Source organism: Coregonus lavaretus, assembly GCF_964263955.1.
Source record: "Coregonus lavaretus genome assembly, chromosome: 3".
NCBI classification, from domain to species: Eukaryota; Metazoa; Chordata; class Actinopteri; order Salmoniformes; family Salmonidae; genus Coregonus; species Coregonus lavaretus.
The window spans coordinates 23744882-23767209 of NC_139990.1; the positions used below are offsets into that span (position 1 = coordinate 23744882).

At 43.5% G+C, this 22328-nt stretch overlaps 1 protein-coding gene across 1 annotated transcript; it reads right to left on the reverse strand.

The window, feature by feature from the left end:
- Positions 1-1616: 1616 nt before the first annotated feature.
- Positions 1617-21278, reverse strand: LOC311110568 (pleckstrin homology domain-containing family O member 1-like). Its single transcript, XM_084153075.1, has 6 exons — positions 21212-21278; positions 20426-20572; positions 12628-12768; positions 7498-7602; positions 5032-5133; positions 1617-4881 (listed from the first exon to the last, which is right to left on the reverse strand). The coding sequence occupies exons 1-6, from the start codon at positions 21236-21238 to the stop codon at positions 3595-3597; spliced, it is 1809 nt and encodes a 602-aa protein (XP_084009201.1). The 5' UTR covers positions 21239-21278; the 3' UTR covers positions 1617-3594.
- Positions 21279-22328: the final 1050 nt, after the last annotated feature.

A 22328-nucleotide genomic window follows, 5' to 3' on the forward strand; every position in this document is an offset into this window, starting at 1 on the left:
TGTTAATGTAAAACAACACAGAAAAGTGAAATGGCAAGGGAGTTGGTTAAAAATGACACTGAAAATAGTAAAATGGCAATTGGAGTTACATTTAAGCAACTCTCTGAGAGTTGGATATTTAATCCATTTAGTGTCATTTTAACTCCAAAAATATCAACACCATGACCAGAGTCGTTTTAACACAAAATGGGGATAGGAACATATAAACCCCAAAATAGTATTACATTTGACTCCATAGCAGTTGAATTAACTGTGCAGAAATAACTTTAAACCGTCATTAAGTAGATGCTGGGACAAGACTATGGTGTAATTAACCTGTGTCAACATAAGAGTAGGACAGTAGGTCTACGACACAATTGAAATATGCCTTTGGCCTAGTGTCAGCCAATGCACAATAGAACATGCCCAGCCCGTCTGAAGTGAGTGGACCGGCCAGCTGAGCATTCTCATATCTGAGCCACATCAAGGGGTTTATAACACCAGAGATAGCATGCAATCCTATCGCCGCAGTCCCACGTTACTGCCTCTGAAATATTAAGTCCCTCGTGTCCCTAAAAGCCTTTCGTTGTCATGTTATTTTTATAAGCAACCATGTGCGCTGTGCGTTCATCTGCAAAGGAAAGACACATTCGCTTCTGAGCTTTGGTTCCTCCTATACAGCTTCTGAACATGCCGTTGGTTTGTTGTGTTGTGGTTGTAATAAGCAGGATGTATTTTTAGTGCTGTTGCTAACGTCCCTCGCTGGGCCATGACAAGGAGCAAGTTGCAACCTCCCTCCTCCAAACAAACAAGTTCTCCTCCTCTGAGGCAAGCATGGCAACGTGGAGCAGTGCGTGAGGAAATTATTTTTCTCTCTCCTGCATCCCAATGTTGTTGTTGGGTTCTTTTATACATGCTAGGACCTGATGTTGTGCTTCAGTATTCCCACTCTTGATGGCTCCAGTAGTGTACAATAACTACCTGTCTGATGTTGTTATGTTTACTCTTACTGTACTCTTGTCATCTTACATCCATTCACATGTATTTGGGTCATATTTAGCTATTATCATTATGAAGTCCTCTCCTATAAAAGAAACCGCTGAAAACGGGGGCCAGGCAGTAGCATTCTTGCTCCAGGCTCCAGTATTACTAATGCCATCACTGGAGCGTCCTTATTAATCCGTTTGATTCAGTGGGGCCACGCTATAGCCAGATGCTGCAAGGCTATTGAGTCACAATGGAGCACGGAGCAGCCCCTCCCCCCACAACCCATACTCCTCTACTCTCTCTCTCTCCCTCCCCTCTAACAGAGGAATCAGGTGATAGGAATCTTCCACACAGTCACATCTGCTCAACCATATAACCTTTAAACTGTTAATCCCTCTGCTTAAACAGGGCTACTGGCAAGAACATACAGTAACACTCCTCTAATACAAAATGGATGGGGTGTAAAAGGAATGGAATCCTCATTGCGATTGCACAGCAGTAAAGATGGAGCCGTGCTTCACATTCGTAATGATGTATAATTAAATTTGAATACTTAATTCAGTCCTATTGGGTAATATGATAAAAATGCAATTCTGCCCCTAGAGACGCAAATCAGTAGTTAAAAGGAAAGTGATGAAAGACAAAGGGAATTCAGTGTAAATTATTTATTTAACTTATGCATACACTAGTCATTTCACAATTGCTGTTAATAAAATCAATTTCTGAGATTGCTTGAGACATTCTAACCACTTTTCACTTATTTCTGGCAGAGTTGCTTTACACTGGTCTTTGGCTTAGCTCAGATTACAAAGCGGTGGTGGATATCTCTTTCGTTATCAACATTAGGCCTACTGTATTGCATGTTGTCATGTGCACCAAAGGCATATAATTACTGCTGAAGGGACACACACATACACATAATCAAATAAACCGATAAACTGCAACCATACATGAGTGATTGTAACCATATGTGAGGTGAGCCTGGTGTAATGGAGCGATGTTTGTCCTGTCCTAGATGCACTGTGCATGTTAATATCAACTCAGTGACCTATGAGTCATATTTTGGCAGTCAGCCAATGACATGGCAGGAAATACTGACCATGTGACTAAACCAGGACATGATACTAAGAACATTGATTTCCACCCTATTTTGGTATGAAATAGTGCAGTGCAACCAACCCATCTTCAAATCTCCAAATGTAATATCTTTGTGCCCTGAAAACCTTTCAGAAGCTTTAATCATCTCTCTCTCATCAAATAATGTATCCTCTTGTTGTGAGATTACCCTGTGCACCTTTTGGAAGAGAGACAGAAGAACTGTTGAAATCATCTGCCCACCTGATTAGAAGTGCAACAAACACTACAGAGACTCAACATGACGCCTGCAATTATAATCCCATAATAGCATATCTCCTCAAAAGCTGATCAGAGTTAATGAGCATGTTCTCTTGCTCGCTTCCGCTGAATCACTCACATGCAGGCTTTTGTAGATCACAGAACCCCAATTAACCAAAACAATAGAGGAATTCTGAGTACAAGCAAGAGACCACGTTACATGACCCGAAAATAAAAGTACATTTAATAAAACAAAGTGGTGTTACTTGATATCCTTGCAATCAAAGTGGCCTTGTGGTCTATGAGTTTTAGCTATAAATGTTGGGAATCCAACTAGTGAGTTTAAATCAGTTTGATTGCATAATGTTAACAGGCATCTTGAATCTGTCCGTGGAATACTATTGCTCAGTTTAGGACACAGAGGGGAAGAGGAAATAACAAGCTCACAGTAAGAGGAACATTGCCTTTGTATTCGGTCTCTGAGAAGACCAACAACTACAATACTAGGTTTCTGACACAGAGAAACTGGGGAAATCCTTGATGTTTCAAGGTCATTGGACTTGACTGCAAGTTGTCAATAACTGAAGCTAACCGAAAGAGAGCATCTTCTCCATATATGCATTTCACACTGAAATAATGCTCCTCAGACAATGTTTCCACGCAAACATTCTCATTCCATTCGTCCATTATAAAAAAGCATTTCATGTTTATATTTAAAGTACAAAGCATTTTGCAATGAAACCTAACCCACCTCTGGTGGATAATAAATGTAAAAATATGACTTTCCCTGGGTGTGTCAGTGTCACCGAGGCACAGCACCTCCGCTCTAGCCCTGTTTATGCCTCTCAGTCTGAGTCACCCCCCATCCACGAACCAGGATTAAGCCATAAACCATGATCTGCTCCTACAACCCAGAAGCTCATCCCTCCATCAACAGAATGGAACACAGAGCCTTTGACAAAGGGAACAAAATCTAATGCACAGAATCATATTATGGGGTCAAGGTCCATCTAACCTATTCACACCAGCAAGCAAACAGCAGTGGTAATAAAATTATTCTGTCATTACTTTCTCAGCTTAATTTGACTAGTATACAGTATATAAACAAAGATCAAGATAGGAAAGTGCAACGGGAGCAGTAAAGCCTAAAAGCTTTGTGCTTCAACACTGGCAAGTAATGACAACAAAAACGTGACAGAAAATGTACTGTATGTACTCCATGCCCCTAGTGCTCTTTTTATTGTCTTTGTTTGGAGAGAAGCCAGCATGCTTTTCAGCTGTGGTGCGACAGAGTCATTGGTCCTCCAGCCTATAGTCCTGTGGCGGTGTTGGGGGCCTGTCTATTGTTTTCTTTTCGGAGCGGCGGTTTAGTGACTGCGTCTGCAGCTCCTTCACCTCCTCCAGCACCTCCTTAGCCTGACGCCAGGAGGAGACGGCTTCCTGCAGAAGACGCTCCGCCTCCGCCCGTCTACTCTCCAAATCACAGTCACTGAGAAGTGAGTGTGCACTCTTACTATGGAGCGAGTCATTACCCTTCAGATGGGGCGAGTCAGCACCCTTCAGACAAGGTGAGACGATACTCTTCAGACTCTGAGAATTCTTACCAATGATATTTAGTGAGTCCTTACCCCTCAGAACAGGATAATTAGTATCCTTGATGCGAGGCGAGTCAGAACCCTTCAGACTAGATGAGTCAAAACTTTTTGAAAAGGGTGAACCAATGTTCTTGAGATGTGGAGAGTCAGAACCCTTCAGACTTGGCGAGTCTGTTTCCTTGAAACGGGAAGAATCAGCAACCCTGAGACGGGGAGAGTCAGTAACCCTGAGACGGGGGGAGTCATTACCCCTCAAATTAGGAGAGTCATCACTCTTTGAATGGGGTGAGTCTGTACCTTTTGAGCGGGACTTCTTGCCCTTCGTACGAGGTGAGTCTTTCCCCCTCAAACGAGGTGAGTCTTTTACCCTCAAACGAGGGGAGTCACTACTCTTACTGCGAGGTGAGCCTGAGGCCCTGGAGTGAGGAGACTCAGACCCTCTCAGATGGTGCAAGCGGGGCGAGTCAATGCCCTTCAGATAGGGCGAGTCAAAGCCCTTTGCATGTTGCAGTTCCTCCAATCGCATTTCTTCCAGCAGTTCCTGAGCCCTCTGCATTTTCTGGGCGATAAGACTCTGCAGTTGTCCAACAGGCTGGACAGGTTCATCTGTGGGGCGAGGGCGAAGGACACCCCTGGCTGGCCGTGAGGAAAGGACCTCGTCCATGGAGGCGCAGCGGCTCCTACCCTGGGCACTGAACCTCTTCCCTGGTTGAGGGGTGCGGGATTGAGCCTCAAGATGGTGCGCACGGCCCCAGGAGAGCTCGCTCCCGCGAGGCAGGCTGCCCGTCTTGGGTACCCTTGGGTCCCTTGTTGTGACACAGAGTTTGGAGACGTCTGTGCCAGAACGCTGACGACCTGTGGTCCGTTTGTCTAGGTCAACCCGGAAGTTATTTTCCCAGAAGCGTTCTTCCTCATCTTCTGGGGTGGAGTCATCTTCCTCGTGGACAAGGTCAAGGGTCAACATTCCGTCTGAAGAGGTGGATGCCTAGGGAGAGCACAAGAGAGTTTAGCATTCAATGCAACAGACCAGGTTAATCCTTACAATACAAACAGTACAATTCCTTATTTGCCTTCCACAAATATAATATTGACTTGGAACTGAAATGTCAGTGTTAGCCAAGTTAGCAACACCCACCACAGCCATGAGGTGTCCCCGGGTGGGCAAGCGCCGTGCATGGGGAATCTTGGCACGATCACGTGTAGGGTGCACCAGGACACTGTCCTCTTCAATTGTGACCTATGGAAAGATATTTATTTTTACATGCAGAATAACATAAATGTATATTTGTGGAGGGAGAGTTATGGGAATGGATGAAAGAGTAGGAGGTTGTAAGTGCAACAAGTAACTTCCCCTTAGCATGAGCTAAAGATGTAATGTAGAGAACAGTAGAGTACATTAGAGTACAGTATATTGTTGTGTGTTGGAATTCAACCTGCTGTGCTAAAGCAGGCACTTCACACCTTTTGCTTGATACTCGAGAGCATTCTCACTATCGGGGTGGCAGACATGCTGCAGAGTTCATTCTCACTTCCCGACGATCTCTAACTACGGAAGATGGATTTTCACCCTATAGTGTGTGATGGGGAGGGAGCCACTGTTTGATCGAGAGGCACGAGGAAAACAGGTGGGCGTCGGCAGGGACGGAGCATTAACGAGGACTCTGTTCCCGACGGAGATGGATGAGTCAGCGAGGAAACTCTTTGATCTCTCATCCTTGCCTGGGGAGATACCACTTACGTGTTTCCCGTATTGAAAGATGTAGACTGTGCTTTTGTCTAAATTCACAAATTGTACAGTTGAAGTCACCTTAGCCAAATACATTTAAACTCAGTTTTTCACAATTCCTGACATTTAATCCTAGTAAACATTCCCTGTCTTAGGTCAGTTAGGCTCACCACTTCATTTTAAGAATGTGAAATGTCAGAATAATAGTAGACAGAATGATTTATTTCAGCTTTTATTTATTTCATCACATTCCCAGTGGGTCAGAAGTTTACATACACTCAATTAGTATTTGGTAGCGTTGCCTTTAAATTGTTTAACTTGGGTCAAATGTTTCGGGTAGCCTTCCACAAGCTTCCCACAATAAGTTGGGTGAGCTGGTGTAACTGAGTCAGGATTGTAGGCCTCCTTGCTCGCACACGCCTTTTCAGTTCTGCCCACACATTTTCTATAGGATTGAGGTCAGGGCTTTGTGATGGCCACTCCAATACCTTGACTTTGTTGTCCTTAAGCCATTTTGCCACAACTTTGGAAGTATGCTTTGGGTCATTGTCCATTTGGAAGTCCCATTTGCGACCAAGCTTTAACTTCCTGACTGATGTCTTGAGATGTTGCTTCAATATATCCACATCATTTTCCTTCCTCATGATGCCATCTATTTTGTGAAGGGTACCAGTCCCTCCTGCAGCAAAGCACCCCCATAGCATGATGCTGCCACCCCCGTGCTTCACGGTTGGGTTGGTGTTCTTCGGCTTGCAAGCAACCCCCTTTTTCCTCCAAACATAACGATGGTCATTTTGGCCAAACAGTTCTATTTTTGTTTCATCAGACCAGAAGACATTTCTCCAGAAAGTACGATCTTTGTCCGCATGTGCAGTTGGAAACCGTAGTCTGGCTTTTTTATGGTGGTTTTGGAGCAGTGGCTTCTTCCTTGCTGAGTGGCATTTCAGGTTATGTCGATATAGGACTCGTTTTACTGTGGATATAGATACTTTTGTACCTGTTTCCTCCAGCATCTTCACAAGGTCCTTTGCTGTTGTTCTGGGATTAATTTGCACTTTTCGCACCAAAGTATGTTCATCTCTAGGAGACAGAATGCGTCTCCTTCCTGAGCGGTATGATGGCTGTGTGGTCCCATGGTGTTTATACTTGCGTACTATTGTTTGTACAGATGAACGTGGTACCTTCAGGCATTTGGAAATTGCTCCCAAGGATGAACCAGACTTGTGGAGGTCTACAATTTTTTTCTGAGGTCTTGGCTGATTTATTTTGATTTTCCCATGATGTCAAGCAAAGAGGCACCGAGTTTGACGGTAGGCCTTGAAATACATCCACAGGTACACCTCCAATTGACTCAAATTATGTCAATTAGCCTATCAGAAGCTCCTTTTCTGGAATTTTCCAAGCTGTTTAAAGGCACAGTGAACATAGTGTATGTAAACTTCTGACCCACTGGAATTGTGATACAGTGAATTATAAGTGAAATAATCTTTCTGTAAACAATTGTTGGAAATATTACTTGTGTCATGCACAAAGTAGATGTCCTAACCGACTTGCCAAAACTATAGTTTGTTAAAAAGAAATTTGTGGAGTGGTTGAAAAAACGAGTTTTAATGACTCCAACCTAAGTGTATGTAAACTTCCGACTTCAACTGTACATAGTGTGCTTAGTAACGGCAAGGTTACATTTGTCTGGAAACTTTTTATGGCTGGCTGTGGGGGCGTTTTGAGTGGTGGTGGTTTCATTTAAAATAATAAATGTTGCATGAGAGACATGCTAAAGAGAGAGAAAAAGAAGGAAAGCTGTAGAAATCTGAGGAGAAGTGAGAGCTAGCGACATAGGGACAGGGATGGAGAGGAGGAGAGTGACTGACCTACCTCATCAAAAATGCGGTTCTTGGCTTTGATGATGGCTGTATTGAGGGCATTGACCCATGACTCCTTCTCCTCGGGGCTAACGGCCAAAAACACAAGATTGGGCACCTGAGGAAAGGAAAGAATCGATTGATTGGTTGAAAGAAGATGAGAAAGGGATACTCCCAATATTCACCCTTCTTCCTAAGTGTGTACTTGCATACTCTAATCATGGATTTAAAAGCAATACATTAGTGTAAGCATTGGCTGGAGGGAGAGTTAGAATGTAGTGTAAGCATTGGCTGGAGGGAGAGTCAGAATGTAGCCAATGTGTGAGAGATGGAGAGGGGGACAGAAAGCTTAATGGGGCGGCTTTGCCTAAATCGCCAAGAAAAGGAGATTGCGCCTCAGTAAATGTTAAAGATGGTTCTTATCTAGAGCAGGGTCTAAGCTGTAAGCTGGAGGAAGAATCTCTGCAAAGCTTGACAAAAACAGGTAAATTGAGCATCTGCCCTTAATCCAGTTACATCTTCTTGTATATAATTGCAATCTTCTCTCAAACACACACTTCCCCCTTCCATTCCTGAAACGTAATTATAGAATATCACACTAAGACAGTGAACAATTATGTAAAATGAACCAGCAGCTGGTGCCGAGATCTAAAGGAACTGCAGTGGGTCAGAAGCGACAACTGTGGGTGGAATCTCTATAGGATTTGTGCGTTACAGAGAATGCCTCTTCAGTGTTAATGGGATTCTATGGATTATGTCTTTCTGGAGAAATCCACCAATCCCGGTCTGTGGTGGGAGTGTGTTACTGTCCAATCCAATGTGGCAACACAACCATATAATCTCCCAGAGAGAAAAATAAATAATCAGCTAGACACATTTTTTGCACTAACTCTCTTGCACTGACTCTATGCACACACACTGGACTCTACCCACACACTGACACCCAAACACACACATACACACACACTTTATTAGGTACACCTATCTAGTACCGGGTCGGACCCCCCTTTGCCTCCAGAACAGCCGGAATTCTTCAGGGCATGGAAAGGTTGCTCAATTGGTATCAAGGAACCTAACGTGTGCCAGGAAAACATACACCACACCATTACACCACTGCCACTAGCCTGTACCGTTGACACCAACTAGGATGGAGCCATGGACTCATGCTGCTTACGCAAAATTCATCAGCATGACGCAACAGGGACCGGGATTCGTCAGACCCGGCGATGTTTTTCCACACAATTGTCCAGTGTTGGTGACCTATGATACAAGTCAGTATTCAACGTCCATTCATGTCTGAGGACGTCGGGAGATGACGTGGAAACCGGCCACAAGGGGCAACAGTGAGTGCTGTTACCTTCAAGTAGGTTTCAGTTTTGCTAGGGCATTGTGGGCGGGTATGGGGTATGGGGGATGGCAGATGGGTGTAAGCACCTGCCTCTGATTCTAAAGGTTGCAAGTTCGAAATCAGCAATTGTTTTTGATATTTTTGTTTTAAGCCTATCCCAAACCTTAACCTTTACCATTCGGAGTTAATGCCTAACCTTAAGAATTTGGAGTTAATGCCTGAACTTAACCCTAACCTTTAAAATTCGGAGTTAATGCCTAAACTTAACCTTAAACACTTCGAAATTTGACATTTGAGAAACATGGATGAATGTCTAATTCTAACGTGATAATGTGAGAGCTGGTAGAATTGCGTGCCCACTGGAGGCGCTTCTTCTTGTATTTAGCTGATAGGAGTGGAACTCGGTGTGGTCGTCTGCGGCAATAGGCCATCCGTGACAAGGACCGGCGAGTTGTGCTTTCCGAGATGCTGTTCTGCACCCCACTGTTGTACTGCGCCATTATTTGCCTGTTTGTGGCCCGCCTGTTAGCTTGCACGATTCTTGCCTTTCTCCTTCGACCTCTCATCAACGAGCTGTTTTCACCCACAGGACTGCCGCTGACTGGATGTTTTTTGTTTGCTGCACCATTCTCGGTACACTCTAGACACTGTCGTGCATGAAAAGCCCAGGAGGCTGGCCATTTCTGAGATACTGGAACCGGCATGCCTGGCACCGACAATCATAAACACGCTCAAAGTTGCTTAGGTTACTTGTTTTGCCCATTCTAACGTTCAATCGAACAGTAACTGAATGCCTCGATGCCTGTCTGCCTGCTTTATATAGCAAGCCACGGCCACGTGACTCACTGTCTGTAGGAGCTAACCATTTTCGTGAACGGGGTTATGTATCTAATAAACTGGCCACTGAGTGTACGCTGCTGCTACTGTCTATTATCTATCCTGTTGCCTAGTCACTTTACCCCTACCTACAGTGGGGAGAACAAGTATTTGATACACTGCCGATTTTGCAGGTTTTCCTACTTACAAAGCATGTAGAGGTCTGTAATTTTTTATCATAGGTACACTTCAACTGTGAGAGACAGAATCTAAAACAAAAATCCAGAAAATCACATTGTATGACTTTTAAGTAATTAATTTGCATTTTAGTGCATGACATAAGTATTTGATCACCTACCAACCAGTAAGAATTCCGGCTCTCACAGACCTGTTAGTTTTTCTTTAACAAGCCCTCCTGTTCTCCACTCATTACCTGTATTAACTGCACCTGTTTGAACTCGTTACCTGTATAAAAGACACCTGTCCACACACTCAATCAAACAGACTCCAACCTCTCCACAATGGCCAAGACCAGAGAGCTGTGTAAGGACATCAGGGATAAAATTGTAGACCTGCACAAGGCTGGGATGGGCTACAGGACAATAGGCAAGCAGCTTGGTCAGAAGGCAACAACTGTTGGCTCAATTATTAGAAAATGGAAGAAGTTCAAGATGACGGTCAATCACCCTCGGTCTGGGGCTCCATGCAAGATCTCACCTCGTGGGGCATCAATGATCATGAGGAAGGTGAGGGATCAGCCCAGAACTACACGGCAGGACCTGGTCAATGACCTGAAGAGAGCTGGGACCACAGTCGCAAAGAAAACCATTAGTAACACACTACGCCGTCATGGATTAAAATCCTGCAGAGCACGCAAGGTCCCCCTGCTCAAGCCAGCGCATTTCCAGGCCCGTCTGAAGTTTGCCAATGACCATCTGGATGATCCAGAGGAGGAATGGGAGAAGGTCATGTGGTCTGATGAGACAAAAATAGAGCTTTTTGGTCTAAACTCCACTCGCCGTGTTTGGAGGAAGAAAAAGGATGAATACAACCCCAAGAACACCATCCCAACCATGAAGCATGGAGGTGGAAACATCATTCTTTGGGGATGCTTTTCTGCAAAGGGGACAGGACGACTGCACCGTATTGAGGGGAGGATGGATGGGGCCATGTATCGCGAGATCTTGGCCAACAACCTCCTTCCCTCAGTAAGAGCATTGAAGATGGGTCGTGGTTGGGTCTTCCAGCATGACAACGACCCGAAACACACAGCCAGGGCAACTAAGGAGTGGCTCCGTAAGAAGCATCTCAAGGTCCTGGAGTGGCCTAGCCAGTCTCCAGACCTGAACCCAATAGAAAATCTTTGGAGGGAGCTGAAAGTCCGTATTGCCCAGCGACAGCCCCGAAACCTGAAGGATCTGGAGAAGGTCTGTATGGAGGAGTGGGCCAAAATCCCTGCTGCAGTGTGTGCAAACCTGGTCAAGACCTACAGGAAACGTATGATCTCTGTAATTGCAAACAAAGGTTTCTGTACCAAATATTAAGTTCTGCTTTTCTGATGTATCAAATACTTATGTCATGCAATAACATGCAAATTAATTACTTAAAAATCATATAATGTGATTTTCTGGATTTTTGTTTTAGATTCCGTCTCTCACAGTTGAAGTGTACCTATGATAAAAATTACAGACCTCTACATGGTTTGTAAGTAGGAAAACCTGCAAAATCGGCAGTGTATCAAATACTTGTTCTCCCCACTGTATATGTACATAGCTACCTCAATTACCTTGTACCCATGCACATCGACTCGGTACTGGTACTCCCTGTATTTAGCCATGTTATTTTTACTTTTTATTGTTATTCACTGTGTATTTATTCCTCGTGTCACTATTTTTTATGTTTTTATCTTTAGGCCGTGGCTATGGATACAGAGCCCACGCCCCGCCCCCGCCCACCCTGCCGGAAACCTCTTTCTTAAGGTTGTCGTGCTTATGTTTGCAATACTGACAACAAAGTTTGTACATGTCGATAATGTATTTTGTGTAAAACATTTAAATAGCTACATGTAGCCTACTCCCCTCAAAAAATAACATGAAACCCCACTTATGCTTACTGAGGCATGAAATGCAGTAGTTCGAACAGTTTTGTGTACAACATTAAATTTGTAGGAAATTGCGCTTATGCTTTAATAGCCTGCTGAGGGAATGCAATAGTGCAAACAGTTTTGTGTACAACATGAAGTTTGTAGGCTACACCAGTGACCAGACAAAGGCGATCAAGGAGGGGGACCGGCAGCGAAGCAGTAAGCACAGCAACTACGTAGGTAGCGGAGTGGGCACAGCAGAAAACAAGGTCTGAGGTTAATACAGGCTTAGGAGATCTTATACGTTTTGTTTTATGAGATAATATGTCAGTTAACATGACCTTTATGAATTATGAAGCCTTTATGTGCTTTTAAAAAATGACTTAAATGCTTCAAGATCTCCTAAGCCTGTGTTTACCATATACCTTATTTTCAGCGTTTATCCCAAAACGCCATTCACTTCCCCATAGGCTTTGTCCAATGAACCATGGCAGTGTTCCTACAAAAAGACGCCATTATATTTCTCTCTATTGAGATACAAAAACTCTGTGTACTCCGTTATCTTTAACTCTGCATTGTTGGAAAAGGACCCGTAAGGAAGCATTTCACTGTTAGTCTATACCTCTTGTATACGAAGCATGTGACAAATACAATATGATTGATTTGATTTGAACATGTACTCTATATCTCATACTCTCTCTTTACAGAAAACCACAAACTATGTCTGAGGATAAACTTCCCTCAAGTTTAAGTTTTCAGCAAAATAAAACTTCTAAGTGCATTTTCAGCTAAAATCGACACCTGCAGTAAGGGCTTCCCACTGAGGGCAACACACCCCAGGCCATGCGCAGCCTCCCTGCCTGACTCCTTCACTCTCCCTGGGCAGAAGGACTCACCGTATTCCCAGGCTGCTTGCAGCAAAGCAGGGTGAACCTGCTGTGGTTCTTCTTACTGCGGCTTTTGGCCTTGCGCAGCTCCTCAGATCGTTCATAGTCAGCCAGGTCAAACAACTCCTGGACTTTCCTCTCATCCTTCACCTGGAAACACACAGAGAAAACAGGAAGTAGTTACAACTCAGGTCTATACAGATGTGCAAGATGGCACTGGCAAATGAGCTTTGTCAATTTGTTTTGAACCTTAAACTATCTGTCTACCACAAAAACACACATATGCACACACACACACACACACACACATACACACACTCACACGCTCAAACTCCCTCACACACACACACACACACAGAACAACCTACTGTGCATTACAGCAAGTCATCTTGAGTTTAACCAAAGGGAAAATACTAATTATAAACTGGGTGGTTCCAGTCCTGAATGCTGATTGGCTGACAGCCGTGGTATATAAGCTCGTATACGATGGGTATGACAAAACATTTATTTTTACTGTTCTAACTACGTTGGTAACCAGTTTATAATAGCAATAAAGCACCTCAGGGGTTTGTGGTATATGGCCAATATACCACGACTAATGGCTGTATCCAGGCCCTCCGCGATGCGTCGTGCCTAAGAACAGCCCTTAGCCGTGGTAACAGAGAGTGGTAATTATTGCTTAATTACCACTCTCTGTTATCCAGCAGCTTTCAACAGCACAGAGACACACCACAGTGCCTGGGTAAAAATCATCAGTTTCTCACATTCGTATCATCCATTATGTTATTGAGGTTTCAAATGAAATTCTCTGGAATATCAGGCCTTAAATGCCCATACAGAAGCACTTCTGTAGGTGTACTGACTGCCTTTTTAGGACAAGTCCAAATGTCTTTAAAAATTCCATTACAGGCCTGACATCAGAATGTTACCAAGTTATGATCATACTTTTACACAGAGCATTGAAATATGTGTTTATTTTCAAAACCTGCTTCCCAATGCCGCCCAAAAGCAATAGCCAGACAAATTGGTTGAGAAATTTAGTCTTGGAGCGGGTGTTCCTGTATTACTCCCCTGCCTCCCATTATTGGTCTCGTGGCCCCGCAGCAAAGTGTCTCATTTAATCGCAGATCAATTGTAATCAACAGCGCTGGGGCAGAGACATCGACCCCTTCATTCAGCCTGACTGACAGGTGATTACATACAACCTCAAGGGTGGTGGGACCTCCCAGAGGGCCCCATTAGATTCTACACATCAACGGGGTCAATGGGGGTCATGGTGCGGTGTGTGTGTATTTGGAGGTGTTGGGGGTTGGTTATTGACATGGGTACAAGCCTATGTGTAGGTCTGTTGTGAGAACCTAAGGAGACGCAGAGAGATAAGGTTGAACATCATTGGTACACATAGCAATGTGGGTGGATGTGAGTGTGTGTTGGGAAGGGTGTTACACTTTCATCTTGATGCATAGAGATTTTCCACAGCAACAGAGCCCTGCATCAGAGGAATCTGCCAACGTTAGAACGAGACGCGGTGCAACTCTGAGAGTTTCTGTGATCAAAGAAACCACCACATACGGTATCATTTAATAATGTGTTGCAGCCTAGTATCAACCACTATTAAACCACTAGCAGCCTGAAATGCACTTGTTAGGGCTACATTTGACCATTTGTGTCTTTTAATTTCAGTGAGGAACTTTATTATGCCTAGCGATATACAGTATACTGTATGAGGACAATAAATACGTCAAAAGTGTAGTCCAATTTCTTCCTGATAAAACACAGATCCAAACTGTGTCCCACCGCATGCTGCTACCTCTTCGTTAGCCACCCAAACTGCATTTAAAATGTAAAAGATAAGCATGAGCTGTATGTGTGTGTGTGGGTGTGTGAGAGAGAGAGAGGCTCGCAACTCTAATATGGGGCAAAAGAAGCCCTGAGGACCCATTCTGGAACCTCACCATCCCATCAATATTTCACTCCCCTCCTGCTACGTATATGGAAAAGCAGAGTTGGGGGGTGGTAGTGGGGGTTAAATGCCCACCACTGAGAATGACCCAGTAACATACAGCCCTGTAACGCAAAGATACATAAAGTCTATACTAGCCGGTGGCAGCCCATCCAACAGTAAAATGCAGGGGGAAACCCTAGAGTGAATGGAAAGGCGATGTCCGATTGGTCACACTCCAAAATCTGGTCGACATGCCGGTAATACCCTGTAATCAAGCCCTAGAGGATTTGATTTTTATATAAACCAGGTTGGAATTAAGAGGTGAAATGGATTAAAAGCATCTTTTCAATCACTGCGGAAAATGTAATGCAGTTTAGAGCTGGGGAGTTTAAAGAGGCTGGTTTATTTATAATGTAATACTATATTTCAGTAGGCTTTCCTGAAATAACTAGCATAACAAGAATGGAAAGCTAAACCACCATGGCCTTCCTGCACCAATCATATAGCTTTGTTACATTGACCATATGATATGCTTAATGACCAGTCATCTTGCACTATTTCCAATTACATACAGTTTTCACCAATAACTCCACTGATCTGTTGGACCAGTAACAACACTTGTGTGGTCCTTGACCAATTTCAGAGGTGTGTTAGTCCAATTTTATGCTAAGCTCCTCCAGTCACAGGGTTTCTCTATCAACCACAAAACTTTGTCACACATTCGCTTTCTGTCACAGATGTTGAGTCAATCACATTGCAACAGTATCTGTAAGCTACATCAATCACAAAGATCTTGACCAACTACAAAACACTTGTCCAACTGCGTCACCACATTTCTTCAATGCATGGCCTAAAATCTTCCCTCAAGAACCTCCTGGCCTAGGTCATACAGTATCTGATGAAAACAAGCTTCCCTCACTCTCTCGCGCTAAATCCTGTTTTGTTTTAGTGTCCTCTTTCATATGCCATGCACGTCACCATTGAAAACCATAAAGACTCTATATATACACAGTACAGAAACATAGGCGGAAATCCAATAAATTATTCACATAGATCAAAGATTGAGTGCTTCAGTGGAAGCACTTTGAGCATTCTACAGGAGCATCTCTGTCTGCACGTGTAAAGACTAGAGAAGAGAACAGAGAGTGCTCTTATGAAAGTTGTATGATGTGCGTAACCTGCAGTCAATAGCACAGCTATAAGATAAGAGCAGAGCAATATACAGGGTTGATATTGTGGGAGCAGAGACAGGAGCACACACCTCCATAACATACACTCTCAGCACACAGACACACATCTTATTCTCAACTATGACAACATACGTTAGTGTACACTTCACACACAACAACAGCCTTTTATGGACGAACAGACCTCACTGTAACACACGCATCTATGCAGTTCCTGTGTTGTGTAATCCACGTTCTTGTAGCATCATGCCTGTCTGGCAAATTGAGGCTCTCAGAGCTATGGCTCTGTAGCCTATTATGGGAAGCTTGAGCTGAGGATGATAAAAAATAATTCAAAATCTTGCATTGAGCAGTAGCTGAGCGGGCATAATATGAAAAATACACCGCAGTTAACAGGCTCTTTGAGATGATGAAATCTTTAACGATATCTTGAAATGTTCAACACTAGAATACTGGAGCTGTTCCCTGAATAGTTTCCCCTGACACTGCAAAGTAACTGGGAGGTGATGAAATTCAATAGTCTTAAAATACACTGAGTGTACAAAACATTAGAAACACCTTCCTAATATTGAGTTACACCCCATTTTTCCCTCAGAACAGCCTCAATTCGTCTGGACATGGACTCTACAAGGTGTCGAAAAGCGTTCCATAGGGATGCTGGCACATGTTGACTCCAACGCTTCCCACAGTTGTGTCAAGTTGGCTGGATGTCCTTTGGGTGGTGGACCATTCTTGATACACACGGGAAACTGTTAAGCGTGAAAAACCCAGTTCTTGACATACACAAACCGGTGCGCCTGGTACCTACTACCATACCCCATTCAAAAGCACTTAAATCTTTTGTCTTGTCCATTCACCCTCTGAATGGCACAATCCATGTCTCAATTGTCTCAAGGTTTAAACATCCTTCTTTAACCTGTCTCCTCCCCTTCATCAACACTGATTGAACTGGAATTAACAAGTGACATCAATAAGGGATAATGCTTTCAACTGGATTCACCTGGTCAGTCTATTTCATGTCGTGTTCCTAATGTTTTGTACACTCAGTGTATATTTGTGTTCTGTGCCGGGGTCGGGTCTGGTGGTAGAGTTGCTGACCTCCAGACTATATGCCCTCCTGCGGCAGGAGTTCATCCCAGTTTACGCCTTACTTCTCTTTGTGAATTTTCCTCTAAATACAGTATCACCCCCCTTTTCTCCTTCACAATCAAACATAAAAGACAGGAGAACAGATAGATAGATAGATATTTGCACTCTTATTAGTGGTCAAATTATGAAGTAAGTTTGAATCTGGGGTAGTACAGAGTAACGTCACCAGCAGTTAACGTCTCAGAGTCCCAGTTGCATGGTTGCAAATCCTCTTATGAGAATCTCTCACACATCGAACTGGTGCCCCATGTGAGGATGCTTCGAGGTAATAGAACAGTATACCTGCTTACTGTGCATCCCCGAGCTTATGTAGCTAATCTTATGAGGCAGCAGGCAATTGTCCAGCTTGCACACTCATGCCACAATTCAATCAATTGCAGATAAAGTTCAAGCGCAATGTTGGTCACGTTTTAACGCAAGTGTTTAACACATTTAAACAAATACTCCCGCAGGTTGTATATTTTGCGGATGCTTGATTATGTTGATTCAAAACCACACCTGCCTTGAAATACAGTATAAAATGTTGGAGTAAACCCACATTATGATTGTCCTTCGCCTGTGATTAATAGAAATGATAGAGGCAATTAATTCAGTGAATATGGTTCAAAAGCGTAAATTGTGCTGTAACTCACTAACGACATGATAGCACTCAAGGTCTATAAGCCATTAAATCAAACTCAAAGAGGGCACTCTATAGGAAAATGAAAAGATTATCCCGGGCCCCAAGAGGCCGTTCAGCTGTAGTTACGCTGAGCGTTGGAGTTACAAAAGCCTCAGTGTTCATCTTAGCCTTCTGGCCTACTTCATGAACAGCGTGCTTGTCTTTTCAAAGTTCACATTTGAATAATGCACCCCCATTAATCGTGGTTAAGAAGTTGCAGCGGAGCACATGACACGCTGGTCAAACAGCACTGGGGGAGCAGTTACCTTCACCTGACAAATAGCTAGCATGCCACATACCAATATACATAATATGAAAATATCTCCTTAACAAAAATAGAATTGTATTAAGTGTGAAAGGAGCCATAGGTGCATTACATAACAGAACTATAACATCCAAGAAATTAAAGAGCATGTGTGAGAGAAAGAAAGAGAACTAAAGTTAACTATGCTGAATTGATGCGTTCTGTACCACAGGTGAGGATGGTAATGGCATTACAAAGCAACTGAACCTCAGCTGAGTGTGTGTGTGTGTGTGTGTGTGGGGTAGGGTTGAGGGGTGGGGGCATTGGGTGCTTAGGGATCCTCAGGCAGTGAGAGGCGCAGCTGCGTCAGCCATGGTCTTATGAGTTTCTGACACGTGTTTGTTGCTCATCCAGCAAGCTGTAAGGGAGCAGGGCACAGAAGAAAAAACACTTTTTAAACTTTGGTTCTAAAATTATTGGGGAAACTGGCATTGCATGCAGCTGGAGCCCTCAGTCCCACTCTCTCCCTTCAAGGGAAGCCTGTGGGTACCCTGTTGGAGCCTTGTTCAGGGTCTTGTTCAGGGTTCAGAAACGGACAGCGAAGCACTCAAAACTCAGTCAGGCCTTTGGGGCTTGAAGATAAGGCAAGAGAGGCATTGCATGTGACTGAATCATCAAGTGAACCAGTAATGTTGTCATAGGTTTGTTTGTTTCATTAGCAAGCGTAACACCTACATCCACAACTGAACCAGAGATAAATGACTAACAAGGTTAGCCTTAACTGAACCTGAACTGAACCCAGTGCATGTCTACGAGTTATTATCTTCAAATGTTTGTCTTTCATTAGAGCAATAGAGCGATGCAGACCCTTTTGTGGAACTTTAATTTGCTGTTCTGAGAATCCCTTATAGGAATAATTTAAAGGGCATTATTCTGCTTTCAGAAAGACCTGTGCCCTCTCAGTTGTCAGTAGCGTTTATCTCCATGGTTACTGCTGGGGGGAGGGGGGGGGGAGTATTGAAACAGTGATATTAAACAGAATCTGACCTCAAAAACAAAGAACACAGAAAATAATAAAGAATACAGAGATGGATGGCTGATTCTGTCCATGCCCTATAGTGTGGTCGTTATCAACAAAAATAGATACCAGTGCTACTCCCCAGATATGATGCTTCAGTGCCTTTCGACAGAATGAATTCGCTACAGCTAAAGGTTTAACACCTAGGCCATATGATCTCGAAACTTGTACTGATAATGAAGCTGTTCACTAGAACCTTTCATGTGATAAAAGCACTTGGACATAAGCCATTACTTTCAGTCAAACAAAATAGCTATGTCTCTATGCCATGGCCAAAACCTGTTGTATTGTAATGGACAGTGTTCTAAATTTGCCCAACAATGATACTGAGTCACCATCTGCCACCAATGCCCATAGTAGTACCCACTAGGCACATTTCAATTATGTTGAACCAATGTGGAATAGACGTTGAATTGATGTCTGTGCCCAGTGGGTATTTTATTGACCTCAGAAGTTGGGCACGTTTGCGTCAGTGAAAGTAATCCGAATTCAGCACATCATTTTTTTTGCGCTTGCATGGTGATTTGTGCTTAGATTTGACAATTTAGCCTATTTATTTTCAACAGTGCCCTTTCCATGGCGACCCTAGCCTTGATTTCTAGACTTCTAACAACATCTGCTGGAAACAACAGACCAAGAGCTGAGAGCTCATGTGTAGCTTACATTAAAGGATATTTTCACAAAACAAGTTCCTCAGAGAAACCCAAGATGTCCTTCCACAGGCCAAAAAGTGACATCCATGTTTGCCGTCAATGCTGTAATCTTAATGGTGCATCTTTAACAGGCTGTGTGGTATTTGTGGTTAACTGGTTTTCAACTGTGTAGTGCACAGTCAGCCACATACACAGACACACACACAAACATCTCTACTGAGCAAGGGGAGCGAGCCTGCAACAAAGGAAACCTGAAATGTCTATGGCAGTACAGGCAAACTAAATCAAATGTTCATAAGTACACACACATACACACACACACACACACACAAGAGCACAGTCAGTCATGCACACACACACAAACAAAGGCAGCCAGGTTGGCCGTTTAACAATTTCAAGTACAGGTGCGCTCAATGTAGACACAATTATAGCCTACACCAGTGGAGGCTGCTGAGGAGAGGACGACTCATAATAATGGCTGGAATGGAGTCAATGGAGTGGTATCAACCACATGGAAACCACGTATTTGATGTGTTTGATGCCATTCTATTGTCTCTATTCCAGCCATTATTATGAGCCGTCCTATCCTCAGCAGCCTCCACTGGCCTCCACATAATATTGGAGCACAGGAGGTTGGTGACACCTTAATTGGGGAGGACGGGCTCGTGGTAATGGCTGGAGCAGAATTAGTGGAATGGTATCATGAAAAAAAAAATGCACTCTGTAAGTCGCTCTGGATAAGAGCTTCTGCTAAATGACATAAATGTAAAATGTATCAAATACATCAAACACATGGTTTGATGCCATTCCATTTGCTCCATTCCAGCCATTATTATGAACCGTCCTCCCCTCAGCAGCCTCCACTGTGGAGGTAAAAGAGAAGTCCATACCTCTTTCTCAGAGATGTACAGATGGTCTCCTCTCAGTATCACGAAACGGTTTTTCCATATTTCCCTGAAAATCCCTTTGCCACAGAACTTGCGGATCCAGCCTACTTTGTCTGGCTGCGACGACAGCTGGTTGACATCTTGAGGACCCTGCATGTTTAAAGTGGAATAAATCCGTTAAAACCTAGTTTATCTTGGGTAACAAGATGTTCGTGAGAGTACAGAGAGAATAATAGCTCTTTCAAAGGCAAATGCCTTTTCCATCTCAGCCCCAGTAAGTCCACTCTGGCAACTATGAGTCTCCAAGCGTCTTTTCCCCAAAATGATAATGGTGCGCTCTTCTGTGCTTAAAATTTAATTGCAGGTCTTATAACATCCAGGGTGTGGCAAATAAAATATCTGAAAGCTACCAACTGATACAGCGCAAGGGGCATCTAACAATGGCACACTAATGTAAATAAAACACTTTGTACTCTTCACTGGAAGATTGAATCGGAATGTTGAGGAAATCCGTGTAATGGCACACAAGGAAACTGATAGGCTACACATTGAATGTGGCGCGCATAAGGAGGTGCCAAACGACCATTGTTTAGGAATTGTAGGCTATCAAATGTGTGATATAGATAATGTGTGTGATATAGCCGCCAATGTGTGCTGTGGTGTCAAAGCGCGCGTAATGCCCGATTCTGGGCATATTACCAGGTATATCCTAGAAAATGTATAGCCTAATGCAAAGATGCATGGCAAAAAACTTGCACCCAATACTTGAAAAGAAAAGCAATATCTTACCCGTTTGGCTAAATTGCTCTTCTTCATAATGACAGAATCACTTTTGTGGATGTGAGCCAGGGAGTTCCTACAGTTCCAAGTATTTTCCTTTCTTTCGGAGAAGAGATGTTTTAAACTGCATAAACTGTCTTTCCCTTTCTTTTCTCCCCTGTTCTATTGCCCCAATCTGTCTTAATAACGGTTTATATTCTTAATTTCGATGATGCGGTCAGTTCGTGCACTGTCTGTTATTATGAGACGGTGGCATCGTCCCTCCACCTCGGTAGGTAGGCTACACTGATCTCAAACAAGCGGGCTAAAAGGGTATTCCTGTTAATAAAGCGCTCGACAGCTCCATCTATTGCGCTGTTGCCGTGATGTCACCAATACGGAGGAAGTCAAAGCGCTCTTACAGTATGTTAGGGAAATAGAAGAGCAAGGGTCAGTTGAGAGGAATCAAACTCAAAATCCATAACCTGCCCATATGGGGGCTATAAACTAAAATCCACAATTGATATTTCTAGGAGACCACAACGTTGTCTCATGTTGGAGATCTTTAAATTACTGTTACATGAACCCCAGACAGTAGGCTAGTAGTTTTCGTCATCTATTTTTGTACTCTATTTTCAGCTGTGCCGATTCCCTCTCCTCTCCTCAACATACAGATCCACAAGTGAGAAGACACAAATGCTGTACATATGACTGCTCAGAGTCAGACTGACCTTGGTCATTCAAACAAACACAAATTGGGCAAATTATCCTGTCATATGACTCATGTCTCTTGGGTTCAGATGGAGGTTGTTGGCAAATTAGAGACATCCTGGGGCAACTTACCTAGTACTCATATTCCCATCTCCTTATCCTCTAAATAAACGGAAACAACTGAACCCCGCTTTTTGGACCTCAAATAAGAAAAAGCAGTGTTGTGTAAGTATTCGGCATTAAGCTGCTCAGAGCACAAACTCTGAGCCTTTTCCTGATCCCTAGATCTCTCAGAACACACACCCAGAATCTCCAGGGAATGCACTCTGACTGTGGAGTTGCTGCTGTGTTATGGTGAACAGCATCTTGTTCCTTAGGCAGCAAACGGAAGAAAATGTACTTAAACATGGAGAGACTACATTAAGAAACACTCATT

Bases quoted from the DNA above. Each gene is read 5' to 3' on its own strand.
- LOC311110568 (XM_084153075.1), bottom strand. From the start codon at position 21,238: ATGAAGAAGAGCAATTTAGCCAAACGG. The intron at 20,573-21,211 runs GTAAGATATTGC...TTAAACATGCAG, and splicing joins AGAGCAATTTAGCCAAACGG to GGTCCTCAAGATGTCAACCA. The intron at 12,769-20,425 runs GTATGGACTTCT...GTGTGTTTCCAG, and splicing joins TGTACATCTCTGAGAAAGAG to GTGAAGGATGAGAGGAAAGT.